We start from the raw sequence: 13,721 nt of genomic DNA, 5'->3' as shown, positions 1-13,721 counted from the left end.
AAGAGTGAGTTAGAGGAACTGGAAAAGTTCCCTAGGGCTTCTGGGTAGAGATTTTAGAGGCAGGAGCTGTGGGGTGTGATAGGGAGAATCTGTGAACAATGGTTTAGTTTAGACTGATCCTAAGACAAGGGGAAGCACAACATGACTTTTAGTGTGATGTTATCAGATTGGCATTTGAAAGGTTATTGCAGCATGAAAAAGCGGTTGAGAGAGACTGGTGTCAAATCTAAGGCTGGGAGAATGGAGAGTTGGCTACACCTGTGCAGGTAAGAGGTCATGACTTGCATTCAGTGGGAGGAGGGGTAAAAATGGATTGGGAGAGACTTGGTAACTATTTAGGTGTGGAAGGTGTGAACCTTGATGTCAGACTCCAAGTTAGCAATTTTTAGATTAATTATTCAAAAACTAATAGACTCTACTATTTAGAGCAGTTTTAGGTTGGCAACTGCTGTTGCTGTATAGTTCTATGGGTTTCGATACATGCATAATGTCATATATTCATGAGGACAGTATCATGCAGAATAGTTTCACCGCCCTAAAAATCCCCTGTGCTTCACATTCATCCCTCCCTCCTACCTCCAACTTCCCCAAACCCTGGTAACCACTGATCTGTTTACTGTCTCCATAGTTTTGCCTTATCCAGAATGTCATATAATTGGAATCATGCAGTATGTAGCCTTTTCGGACCAGCTTCTTTCACTTAGTAATATGCAGTTACGTTTCCTCTATGTCTTTTTGTGGCTTGATAGCTCATTTCTTTTTAGTACAGAATAGTATGGCATTATATGAATACACAACAGTTTGTTTATCCATTCACCTATTGAAGGACGTCTCACCTGCTTCCACGTTTTGGCAATTCTGAATAAAGCTGCTATAAACATCCATGCGAAACAAAATAAAAATAAAATAAAATAGAAATAAAACATCCATTCATCTGTTCCATTTGCATTCAGTGGGAGTAGGAATAAAAATGGATTGGGGTAAAAACAAATAGGTTTTTGTGTGGACAAAAGTTTTCACCTCATTTGATTAAATATAAGTGAGCACAATTTCTGGATAATACAGTAAAAGTATGTTTAGTTTTATAAGAAACTGCCATACTGTCTTCCAAGGGGTGGTACCATTTTTGTATTCCCACCAACAATGAATGAAAGTTCCTGTTGCTCTGCATCGTTGCCAGCATTTGGTGGTGTCAGTGTTCTGAATGTTGGCCATTCTGATTGGTATATAGTAGTATCTCACTGTTGTTTTAATGTGTATTTCCCTCATGATATATGATGTTGAACATCTTTTCATATGCTTACTCAGATCTTCTGCTCATTTTTAAATTGAGTTGCTTATTTTCTTATTGCTGAATTTTAAGAATTCTTCAGATTCATTTTTTATTGCTTACTTAGAGTGGGTCATTTTTTATTGCTTACTTAGAGTGGGCCTTCTTTTCCTTCACAAGTTGCCAGTTCTACTTTCTCTTTAGTCTCATTTGTGATCCTTCTTTCTACAGAGACAACTTAAACCAGAGATGTGGAGTCTTTCCCTACAGGCAGATGAAAGGATGTGTAAGTGCAGTTCAGAGGGGGAAATAAAAAGCATATTTTAGAATACTTCCTTGGTTAAAAGCAGTTAAGTCTGGCAAAGATACATACATTTTTAACTCTAGATTTATGCTAGGTAGCATACTTTGGGAGTCAAATGAATAAGAAAAATAATAAAAATTATTTGAAGCATATTCTTTGGCCTCTGAAGCAAGGTGGAGGGGTCTGCTTTGATCAACAGATTAAATACTTGATGGGAGTTCTTAGAAGTACAATTCGGCCGGGCGCGGTGGCTCACGCCTGTAATCCCAGCACTTTGGGAGGCCGAGATGGGCGGATCACGAGGTCAGGAGATCGAGACTATCCTGGCTAACATGGTGAAACCCTATCTCTACTAAAAATACAAAAAAAAAAAAAAAAAAAAAAATTAGCCGAGCGCGGTGGCGGGCGCCTGTAGTCCCAGCTACTCCGGAGGCTGAGGCAGGAGAATGGCGCGAACCCGGGAGGCGGAGCGTGCAGTGAGTCGAGATCACGCCACTGCACTCCAGCCTGGGCAACAGAGCGAGACTCCGTCTCGAAAGAAAAAAAAAAAAAAAAAAAAAGAGAAGTACAATTCTTGGAGGGTTTATTCTTCAGAGGGTAGGAGCCATTGAATGATATTGAGCAGTGGTAGAAAATGATCAGAATTCTTCCTTCTTGGGAGGCCGAGGAAGGCGAATCACTTGAGGCCAGGAGTTGCAGAACAGCCTGGCCAACATGATGAAAACCTGTCTCTATTAAAAATGCAAAAATTAGCCGGGCGTGGTGGTGTACACCTGTAGTCTCAGCTACTCGGGAGGCTGCAGCAGGAGAATCGCTTGAGCCTGGGAGGTGGAGGTTGCCGTGAGCCGAGATCGCACCACTGCACTCCAGCCTGGGTGACACAGTGAGACTCTGGCAAAAAACAAATAAATAAATAAATAATTTAAAAAATAATAATAATAATTCTTTCTTCTATATCCTATGTTGATTACACAGTAATTACCCATATGACTTGACATGTAAATGGTAGTTTTAAAGATTGGAGCCTGACTGTTCCATCTTAAACATTCTACAAGTCTCTCCTTATTTATTTATTTATTTATTTTTGTTGAGAAGGAGTCTTGTTCTGTCACTCAGGCTGGAGTACAATGGAACAATCTTAGCTCACTGCAACCTCCGCCTCCTGGGTTCAAGAGATTCTTCCGCCCCAGCGTCTCGAGTAGCTGGGATTACAGGCGTTCACTGCCATGCCTGGCTAATTTTTGTATTTTTAGTAGAGACGGGGGTTTTGCCACGTGGGCCAGGCTGGTATTGAACTCCTGGCCTCAGGTGATCCCCCTGCCTCGGTCTCCCAAAGTGTTGGGATTACAGGCGAGATCCACTGCGCCCGGCCTATTTATTTATTTTTTAGTGATTGTGTCTCGCTTTGTCATTAGGCTGGCGTGCAGTGGTTCAATCACAGCTCATTGCTGCCTCAGATTCCGGGGCTCAGGCGATCCTCACTCCTCAGTTTCCCAAGTAGCTGGGGCTATAGGCACGAGCCACCACCACCTGGCTGAGACAGTCTCGCTGTGTCGCCCAGGCTGGAGTGCAATGGCGTGATCTCCAGCTCACTGCAACTGCCGCCAGGTTCAAGCGACTCTCGTGCCTCAGCCTCTAGTAAATCTAGGACCACAGGCGAGCGCCACCATTCCTGGCTAATTTTTGTATTTTTTGTAGAAACTGGGTTTCACCATGTTGCCCAGGCTGGTCTCCAACTCCTGAGCTCAAGTGATCCACTGGCCTCAGCCTCCCAAAGTGCTGGGATTACAGGCATGAGCCACTGTGCCAGACCCTGGCTGATTTTTAAAATTTTCTTTCTTACTTTCTCCTCTTCTTTTCTTTCTTCTTTCTTTTCTTTTTATTGTTTCTTTTCTTTTCTTTTTTCTCTTTTTCTTTCTTTCTTTCTTATTTTTATTTAAAAATTTTCTGTATAGACGGAAGTCTCCCTATTTTGTCCAGGCTGGTCTTGAACTCCTCGGCTCAAGGAATCTGCTCGCCTTGGATCTCCCAAAGTGCTGGGATTACAGGTGTGAGCCACCACTCCCCGTCCTTTTTATACGTTTAGGTTAATGCTTTCCAACAAAGCTGATGAGAGGATTACACGAGACAGTGTGAAAAATCCTTAGCATTTTCTCTATTCTTAAAACCACCACTCCTCATTTACCTCCTATGACTCATTTAATTATTTTATCTCATTTAATTCTCATACCTTCTTGCAACCCAGGGCTTAGTGGAGTAAGACCCAGGGATGATTTATCAAGTTCTCACCTCCAGGCTTTTCTTATTTGGTATATCACTGCTGATGAAGTTAAAAATATGCCATTCTTGCATATTGACTACTTTGCATTAAAAGCACTTGAAAAACAGTAGATACAAAAAAATCATTCTGACCTCTTTTCTATTTCTTAGAAGCAGATGAAATTACCATGTGAAAGACATCCTCCCTATATTAGAAGGAATGCAACATTCTTATTAAGGACGGGAGTCAAGAGTGAGAGAATCCTGTACAGACCTTGCTAAAATAACTCTTAAGCGTCTCCAGATAATTTAATTGCTTTTCACAACTTGCTATTACTACTGTTACTACCGGTATTACTATTATCGTTATTCTCATTATTCTTTGTTTAGTTCCGTATAGATAAGTAACCAACCATAACTGCTTCTTTGGGTCCTTCTCCCCTTCCCTCCCCTTCCCTTCCCTTTCCTTTTCTTCCCTTTCACTTTCCCTTCCCCTTTCCTTTCCCTTCCCTCCCTTCCTTCCTCTTCTCTAGTTCTTTGACTGTGTCACCCAGGCTGGAGTGCAGTGGCGTGATCATAGCTCACCGCAGCCTCGATCTCCTGGGCTCAGTCAATCCTCCCCCATCGGCCTCTCAAACTACCGGGAATACAGGCGTGAGCCACCGCGCCTGGCCTAGAACATAAATTTAATATCAGGTAAATATTAACAGAGATACATACATGTAAGGTAGAAAGAGACTACATGGTCTGGACAGAATTGTATACAAACGTATAGACCAAAAAAGAAAAAAACCAACTTCTCTGGATTCCATTGATTAAAAATTTTAAAAATAAATTTAAAAACTTCTTTGTCTTTGAGAGGTAAGAGGATGCACCTTCTTAATAACCTTGCACCCTGCTTTTCCTGTGAGTGAGCCCAGAGCTACTTCCCTAGGAGCGTGCGTGTTTACAGCTCCGAGGGTCTGAAGGCCTCTATTTGCATTGCAGTAGCGGGACGGCCTGTTATCCGGCTTGTGAAGTTGTCAAGGAGACAGCCTGGAGGGGACAGTCACCGCCCATCTCGGTAACTGGGGTTATCAGCGTCACAGACAGGGACTGCTCCCCTGGAGCTTACATTCGAATATATTAGTAACTCCAGAACGTGGTCAATGGTCCCGGAGGAGGACGACCACTTCCGGTAGGGCGGCCAGGAAAAGCCTCTGTGAAGAGGCGATCTTTGAGCTGAATTTTGGAGCTTTAATAAATACTTAAAGGGCGAAAGGAACGAGTGATGCCTGACGTTCAATCCAGCGGTTGCCAAGAAACTAAAGAGCGTCTCGCTTTGGCTTCCGGATTGTTATGAAGAGGAGGAAGGAGAAAAAAACAAAACAAAACAGAATTGTTCGAGAATGGTGCTTTCGCAGCTCGCAGGTTGAAAACCGGGTTTCCACATTAGTTCCCATTGCCTGAGGGTGAAACGAAACCCGGGATATTGACCTTGGGCGCCGCGGGGCGCGGCAGCGGCGGGCGGGCGGGGCTCTTGGTGGGGGCGGGGCTACGGAAGCCGAGCGGGCTCGGGGAGTTGGGCTGAGGAAGCGAGCGCACGCCGGCAGCGCGGAGGCCGGCTTTGGGCGTCGGGCCGCCCCCTCCCCACACCCCGCCCACACCCGGCACTTACTTCGGCTGTCTCAGCTGCCAGCCAGCGGAGACGCAGCTTTTGAGTTGCCGGGCGGCATTTGTTGGGTCGGCGGCATCAGGGATCCGCCGCCGCGTGTGGTCGGCGTAGTGCGGCCCCTGCTGCGCCCCCGCGGCAGGCAGAGCTCACGCTTCTGCCCCCCGACTGGTCCGGGGTCTGGGCACCGCGTCGACGGCGGCTCCGCAGGACGCGCAGACCGGGCCGCAGCCCATGCCCCGAGCAGACTGCATTATGAGGCATCTGCCTTACTTCTGCCGGGGCCAAGTGGTGCGGGGCTTCGGCCGCGGCTCCAAGCAGCTGGGCATCCCCACAGGTGAGAGCAGGGCGGCCAGAGTCCCCCGGGCCGGGTCACGTGGGGAGCGGGGAGAGACTGCAGCCGGGGACTCGCGGCCTCCGGACCGCGGGCAAAGGGGACATCCTTCCTTCCTCCTCCGGGATCCCCTTGTCTGCGGCGGAGGACCGTTGGCCAGGTTGAGGGAGCTGGTCCCTGCTTCTGGCTCCGAGCTCCGCGGGGACGGGGTTGAGGGGTGGTGAGAGCGGGAAGCCAGAGTTGAATCGCGGGATCCGTGGTTCACGCCTCTCTGGCCAGCCAAGGTACAGCTGGTCAAGCATGACGCTTGTCTTGTCCATTAGAGACGAATCGTGGGCCAGATCGGCTGAACTCGCAAACCGGCTCTTAGGTGGTTTTGTTTTTAATTTGTAATCATGTGTTGTCCAAATGATAACATTGGTAGTTGAATGAGAGTCAGCTAATCTTCTTGGTCGGTCTACCTTAATTTCAGTAATTGAGACCTGACTGTAATTCATCCTTAGAAATACATGCCAGGGCTGCGTCTTGACTTATTAAGTCAGCCTTGAGCTTGTGTATTTCAAAAATAAGAAACGTTGGCCGGGCTTGGTGGCCAACGCCTATAATCCCAGCACTTTGGGAGGCCGAGGCGGGCGGATCATCTGAGGTCAGGAGTTCGAGATCAGCCTGGCCAACATGGTAAAAACCCGTCTCTACTAAAAATACAAACATTAGCCGGGCATGGTGGCGCGTGCCTGTCATCCCAGCTACTCTGGAACCTGAGGCAGGAGAATCGCTTGAATCCGGGAGAGGGAGGCAGCAGTGAGGTGAGATCGTGCCACCGCCCTCCAGCCCTGGGTGACAGAGTGAGACACCGTCTCAAAAAAAAAAAAAAAGAAAAAAGAAACTTTTCAAGTGATTCAGTACCTGGTTAGGAAAGAACAGATCTGAAAAAAATCCATCTACTCTGGTACTTGTTTTTTGCCTACTACTCAGAGTATGGCTTTTTTTGGAGAGCTTTATATACTTACCTGGTACTTTATTCATAACCTATCCACATAAATATGAGAGGGAAATCTGAGCCGGAAAATGTAAGGATGGGATTGATAATTATAGGCAAAGTTGTAGGAGTTTTGTGAATGTAATGATTTACATTAGCCTTGCATGTGATTTTTACAGATGTTTGTTTGTTATTATTATTTTGAGACAGAGTCTGGCTCTGCCACTCAGGCTGGAGTGCAGTGGTGGTGCGATCATAGCTTACCGCAGCCTCCATCTGTGGGGCTCAACTGATCCTCCTGCCTCAGCCTCTCTGGTAGCTTAGACTATAGGTGCAGGCCACCTTGCCCAGCTAATTTTTTAATTTTTTAGTAGAGACAAGATCTCGCTATGTTACCCTGGCTGGTCTCAAACCCCTGAGCTCAACATGAGTCTCCTGCCTTGGCCTCTTAAAGTCCTAGAATTACAGGCATGAGCCATTGCACTCGGCTACAGACATTTAATACAAAATTTGTAAGACTCAAAATATTTTCTTCTGTTGTTTAGCTAATTTTCCTGAGCAAGTAGTAGATAATCTTCCAGCTGATATATCCACTGGCATTTACTATGGTTGGGCCAGTGTTGGAAGTGGAGATGTCCATAAGATGGTGGTGAGCATAGGATGGAACCCATATTACAAGAATACGAAGAAGTCTATGGTAAGCATTATATTTTGCTCTGTAACTGAAAATGGTATGATGACGTAGAGTAATATACTGCAGTATTCGTTGCAGAAATAGCTTATCAATGGTAATCACAGCATAGTTCAAATACTGGAATTTTGGGCAATCTCTGCCTTTTATTGGAGAGTTTAACTCATTTACATTTAAAGTAATTTCTGATAAGGAGGGACATCTACTGTTTTGCTATTTGTTTTTTACATGCCTTATAACTTTTATGTCCCTCATTTCCTCTATTACTGCCTTTTGTGGTAGTGTGCTTTTTTGTTTTGTAGTGACATTTTAATTCCTTTCTCATTGCTTTCTGTGTATTTCTATAGATACTATCTTTGTGGTTACCATGGGGTTTATATTTAACATCCTGAAATTCTAAAAGTTTATACCAACTTAATTTCAATAGCATACAGAATTCACAAATTGCATCTTTTTTTTTTTTTTTTTTTAAGATGGGGGCTCACTGTGTTGCCCAGACTGAAGTGCAGTGGCTGTTCACAGGCCAGGTTGTAGCACACTGTAACTTCAAACTCGTGGGCTCAAGTGATCTTACTCCTTCAGCCTCCAGAGAGCTGGAACTATGGGTGCATGCCACTGCCTGCATCCAGCTCAGATTACATCCTTATACATTGTGGTACCAAATAACAAAGATTAATGATTGTTTTTTTTTATGCATTTATTTTTTAACTTATGTAGAAAATGAAGAGTGGAGTTACAAACCAAAATGATAATACTGACTTTGATAATTGCTGTCTATGAAAGACTCACTTTACCAAAGATAAAAATGATTTAAAAGCCTGTTTCATAAAATTGAGCTTGCCACAATTAATGCACTTCATTCACCGTTTACTTCATGCATCAATTACTTGGTCACCCTCTTAAGATAAAACAGGTTACTACGTGAATGGTGGATGGCGCTTATTGATACAGTCCCACAGTGGTGCTTTTCTTTTTCCTTTTTAAACCACCTGAGGGTATACTTTTCTGCCCTACTCTTTTTACAGGACCCCACAACTTCAGTGTTTTATCTGTTAGATTTGGCTGAATCTTTTGTCAGCTCAAATGTGTGGCAAAAACAAATTACAGTTAAGCTACATTTTGTTCTGTGTGGAGTTAATAGAAGTGAAGTGTGTCACTGCTGGAAAACTACAGAGCTAAATGCTGGCATAAGCAATAGTAATGACCCAGAACTACTTAACATTTTCCTGAGTATTTCAGTTATTTTTGAATATTAATGATTTGAAAATTATTTTTTGGAGACAAGGAAAACAATAGAAAGATCACAAAATACCATTCTATTGAATGAGGAAGGAAAAGAAGGTGAGGGGACCAATAGCCCATGACTAATTTGTCTTTAGCTACTCAGATAACAAAAATGTTATTATACAGCCAGTTAAGGAATGAATGCCTTTTGAGTGTTAGGAAAAATTGAATTTGAAACACAGGCGTACCTTACCAGCGGAAAATTGAACTTTTGCTTGCCTTTGCCAGTAACACACATCTATAAAGTGCCTGTGCCAGACCTTTGCCCTTTAAAAAGAAAAAAAAAAATGTGTTATCTTACCTTAAATAAGTTCTTAGTAACCTATCTAGGTTCACTTCCTTTGTTGGAACTGTGTATTATATTACAAATTGCTTTCATTGTGTGTTGCTTTTTTTTTTTTTTTTAACTCAATGGTGTGTTGAAGAACAGAGTTTTGTTTTGTTTTGTTTTGTTTTTTCAGATAGGGTCTTGCTCTGCCACCCAGGCTGCAGTGTAATGGTGCAGTCTCAGCTCACTGCAGCCTCAACTTTCTGGGTTGAAGTGATCTTCCCATGACAGCCTCCCGAGTAGCTAGGAAGGACCACAGGCATGTGCCACCATGCCTGGCTATTTTAAATTTTTTTTTATAGAGATGAGGTTTCTGCATGTTACCCAGACTGGTCTCAAACTTTTGGGCTCAAGCGATCCTCCTGCCTCAGCCTCCCAAAGTGCTGGGATTACAGGCGTGACCCGCTGCGCCTGACTGGTCTTACATATCTTAGTTTCTTTTTTATTATTGAAATGTTTACTGAAAAGAAAGAATACACGTCAGATATATTGGTTTATGGCCCCAAAGCCATGGTGTACTTTATGTATCTTCTAACTCAAACCGCCTCCTGCCCATTACACATGAGAAAACTGAGCCCCATGGAAGCTAGTTATACAGTTAACCAAGTGTGGGAACCCAGACTTTTGACTGTAAATCAGTGCTCTTAACCATGGTACTGCCCCGATGATTTAGCTGAACTAGCTTCTGAGGCACTTTCTACTTCATGCAGCGTTTTGCTTTAATGTGCCCTGAACCCTTTTGCCACTTCACTCCCTGATCAGGAAGCTACATGGCTTTCCTGCCCCATCAATCCTCAGCTCTGCCACACTCTGAAGTTTCCATACGTGTTGTGTGTCAGAGGTGTGCAAATCCTGACCTTACAACTAGTTGTTTAGTAGTACCGTCTTTTAATACTTTGCTCATTCCCTCTTTGGTGTCCTGGTTTCTCACCTTGATAAGATATTTACCTTCTTGGATACATGTCAGTTTTTTTTTTGTTGTTTGTTTGTTTTTAAGTAATGGCAAATCATGCCAGACACTGCCACCTCACTCAGTTATGTTTATAAGATAGGGGCACAAACAGGAGTGCTGGGAAAATTTAGGAAAAACTGCACTTAGATTTTAAGCTAAATCTTTAAAAGTTTAAGGAGTGTTGATTGTTTCATTTAAATTAACTCACCATAAATATGAAGATATATTTCAGATTTCAGTACACTGTAGTCTGATAGCACTCTTTCTGACATGTCTTGACTATAGGAAACACATATCATGCATACCTTCAAAGAAGACTTCTATGGGGAAATCCTCAATGTCGCCATTGTTGGCTACCTGAGACCAGAAAAGAACTTTGATTCTTTAGGTAAGTTCTTATTTTGATCTTCTTAAATATTACTACTGCTACCACAGGTACCTCTACCACTACTACCAGTAATAATGATGGCAGGACAGATAATATTTGAGCATTTAATATATGCCAGGCACCGTTTTAAGTGCTTTACATGAATTTATCTTCTTTCACCTGTGAGGGATTATTTTGCCTATTTGTCAGATGAGGAAATGGCACAGAGAGATGAGGTAACATTCTCAAAGTCACATAGTAAATAACGGAGCCTAGCTTCGAACCTAGCAGGCTGGCTGCTTCTCTCCAGCAGTATGAAGTTAATGAAGTCTTTCAAAATGCGTGAAGTTTGAGATATAATAAATCAGAGAACATTTGAAACAAATGTTATCAGGTATGTATTAGTGCAGTGTGATGGTTTTAACTCTGTTATAAAGTTTCTTTTACAAGTGTAAATACCAACCAAAAAGAATAGTGAATGCTTTTTTCCTCCATTTGATATTTGCGGTGTACATTTATGCCTGTGCCTTTCTCTTAAATTGTAAGATTAGGGACATACCTTTTTTTTTTTTTTTTGAGACAGAGTTTTGCTCTTTGTTGCCCAGGCTGGAGTGCAGTGGCCCCTCTCACTGCAGCCTCCACCTCCCAGGTGCAAGTGATTCTCCTGTCTCAGACTCCTGAGTAGCTGGGATTACAGGCGCCCACCGCCACACCTCGCTAATTTTTGTATTTTTAGTAGAGACAGGTTTCACCATGTTGGCCAGGCTGGTCTTGAACACCTGACCACCTCAGGTGATCTGCCCGCCTCAGCCTCCCAAAGTACTAGGATTACAGGCGTGAGCCACTGTGTCTGGCCTAGGGACATATCTTTTGTGTACCATTGACTTAGGCCTGGAAGGAGTGATGGAACGAACATTTATTGGGTATCTACCCTGTGCCAGAGATACTGCCAGCCTGTGAGTTTTTAGGAGAGACTAAACACAGGAGTAGTAAAGAGTATGTTAACGGGTTTTCATAATTTTTACCTGGTATATTCTCTCTGCAGAGTCACTTATTTCAGCAATTCAAGGTGATATTGAAGAAGCTAAGAAACAACTAGATTTACCAGAACATTTGAAAGTCAAAGAAGACAATTTCTTCCAGGTTTCTAAAAGCAAAATAATGAATGGCCACTGATGAAAAATCATATTTATTCATTCACTGTTTTCTAGTGTTTCTGTGTTTATTACTGTCCAGCCTCGTCTTGGTTATATACTAAAAATCAAACACTTTGCTACAGTTGTGAATTAGTTTGAACAGTACAACGTAGTTACCATATCATGCTTCAACTGTTAAATTAAGGCCATCATGTCATAGCACGAAAAAGATTCAGTTAAAAATCAAGATTTAAAGAATATATATTGATTAAAATGTACCACTAGAAAGGTATTACATGTGTATAAGTATGGGTAAAAAGGCAAGTCACTAGTTTGAGATGAAAATTAAAATTTTCATGGTAAAATACCAGCATATATGTACTTGTATAATGTGTACTTCTAAACAGAGAAGGCTTATAAAAGTAAATGCATTAAGGCCAAGTGCAGTGGCTCACACCTGTAATCAATCCGAGCACTTTGGGAGGCTGAGGTGGGAGGATTGCTTGAGCTCATGAGTTCAAGACCAGTCTGGGCAACATAGTGAGACTCCATCTCTATAATAAAAAAAAAGGAAATGCATTAAATAGAAGGTTGATAGTTTATCATAAACCTGTGAGAAAGAAACTCAGACTTTGTATTTTGGTATTTTGGGCATTAATACATTACAAACATGAAGATGTTTATAAAATTTTGTTGTAGTCATTTTCTTTGCAGTCACATTGTACCACCTTCATTATTGTATAGAGCTGCTTCAGTTCTGAGTCCTCTGGACTTCCCCTGCCTATCTGTTTTTTGTTGCCGTTGAAGACAGTAAAATAAGTGTTTTCAAATCGATATGTCTCCTTTTTGCTGGATAATGTTTCTTCTTTTTAACAGTAAATATTCTTGTTTTTCAGCATTTTTCTTTTGTTCTTTTTTCCTTTTTTAGGAAAAACAAAACAACAGACTTCATGCTTAGGTTTTTTCTAGATTTAAGTGAACACATTTACACGTATCAATTTCTTAAAGAACACAAAATGTTTCCCCCACCCCCAGCAAAACTATTTAAGAGCCAAACTATGAAATAGTTATAAAATTATTTTTAATATTTAAGGCTTTGAAATTAATTATATTCCAAGGCAAATCTAAACGGGTGTAGTTGTATATGCACGATGTAATTTAATGCTAGTCTAAAGAGTACTTACAGCTTGAGGGAAGAGCATAAAGTTTTAGTTTAATAGCCTTCATACTGTGGATTTTTCCTCCTACTAACTAATATGTGGGAAATTCAGATTACAGATTGCATCATTGTTCAACAGTACATTGCATCATTGTTCACTGTAGCAGCAGATTTGGTGGTGATGGGGGAGGATAGAGGTAGAAGCAGATAGAAGGTAATGTTAAAGTTAATTTATTATGAATCATTTTCCCCTAATCTGCATAAATGAATTAGAACTGATTTTAATAAAAATACTTTATTTTGTATAAAAAGTATTCAGAAAAACATCTAAAGCTGTTGGAGAAGAGGGACTCATATAAATACAGTTGGATTGTGTTTGCTTTTTATTTCTTTATAAAAATATGTCAAAAACAGTTTTTAATTTTAGAAATCTTATACTTGAAAGAAGCCTCAATCGTCAGTGGCTTTATGAAGTAAAGTTAAAAACAAACGTGGGAAATGTGAAAATATTTGTGTTTGTGTTGTCTGACTAGCTTGCTGCTGAATGCTCTCTTTAGGTGTGTGAAAGTTCTTTGATATGTTATTGTCCCTTTATATCTGGTTAAATAGCCATTGCTTTTGAGAATCGGATAGTGTGTTGTTGAGGGGTTGTGTCTATATTTTTCAAAAGCTTTTATATTATGTGTTATAAGAAGTTACAGTAGTACCATTTTGATTAGTCTGAATGTTTTCAGGCCTTGAAATAAATTTTGACTAAGTGATATTTTTTCTTTCCCTGTGTCATCTTGAATCATTTACTTTATGTATTTCGAATTCATTGACTGATTGCTACTCTAAGTGTGTTAAGTTGCCTGAAGAGCAAGATATAGGTGGCAGCTGTAGTTCTACAACAAAGGGCCTTGCCTTCAGGATCCCCTGTGTTTTATGTCTGCAACACAGTGACTGAGGTTTATTTGGAGAGCATTCACAGGGCATCGCTACTAAAGTCCACTTCCTGAGGGTAAGGG

General features: G+C 41.8%; 1 protein-coding gene across 1 annotated transcript; it reads left to right on the top strand.

Annotated features, from left to right (window-relative positions):
• Positions 1-5,493: 5,493 nt before the first annotated feature.
• Positions 5,494-13,475, top strand: RFK (riboflavin kinase). The gene is made up of 4 exons (XM_015117917.3): positions 5,494-5,821; positions 7,343-7,494; positions 10,338-10,440; positions 11,465-13,475. Exons 1-4 carry the CDS (start codon positions 5,719-5,721, stop codon positions 11,593-11,595), a joined length of 489 nt encoding a protein of 162 aa, XP_014973403.2. The 5' UTR covers positions 5,494-5,718; the 3' UTR covers positions 11,596-13,475.
• The last annotated feature ends 246 nt before the right edge of the window (positions 13,476-13,721 follow it).

Source organism: Macaca mulatta, chromosome 15 (genome assembly GCF_049350105.2).
Source record: "Macaca mulatta isolate MMU2019108-1 chromosome 15, T2T-MMU8v2.0, whole genome shotgun sequence".
Classification (NCBI taxonomy): domain Eukaryota; kingdom Metazoa; phylum Chordata; class Mammalia; order Primates; family Cercopithecidae; genus Macaca; species Macaca mulatta.
The sequence above is the reverse complement of the archived record's forward strand: the minus strand, read 5'-3'. Positions and strand labels throughout refer to the sequence as shown.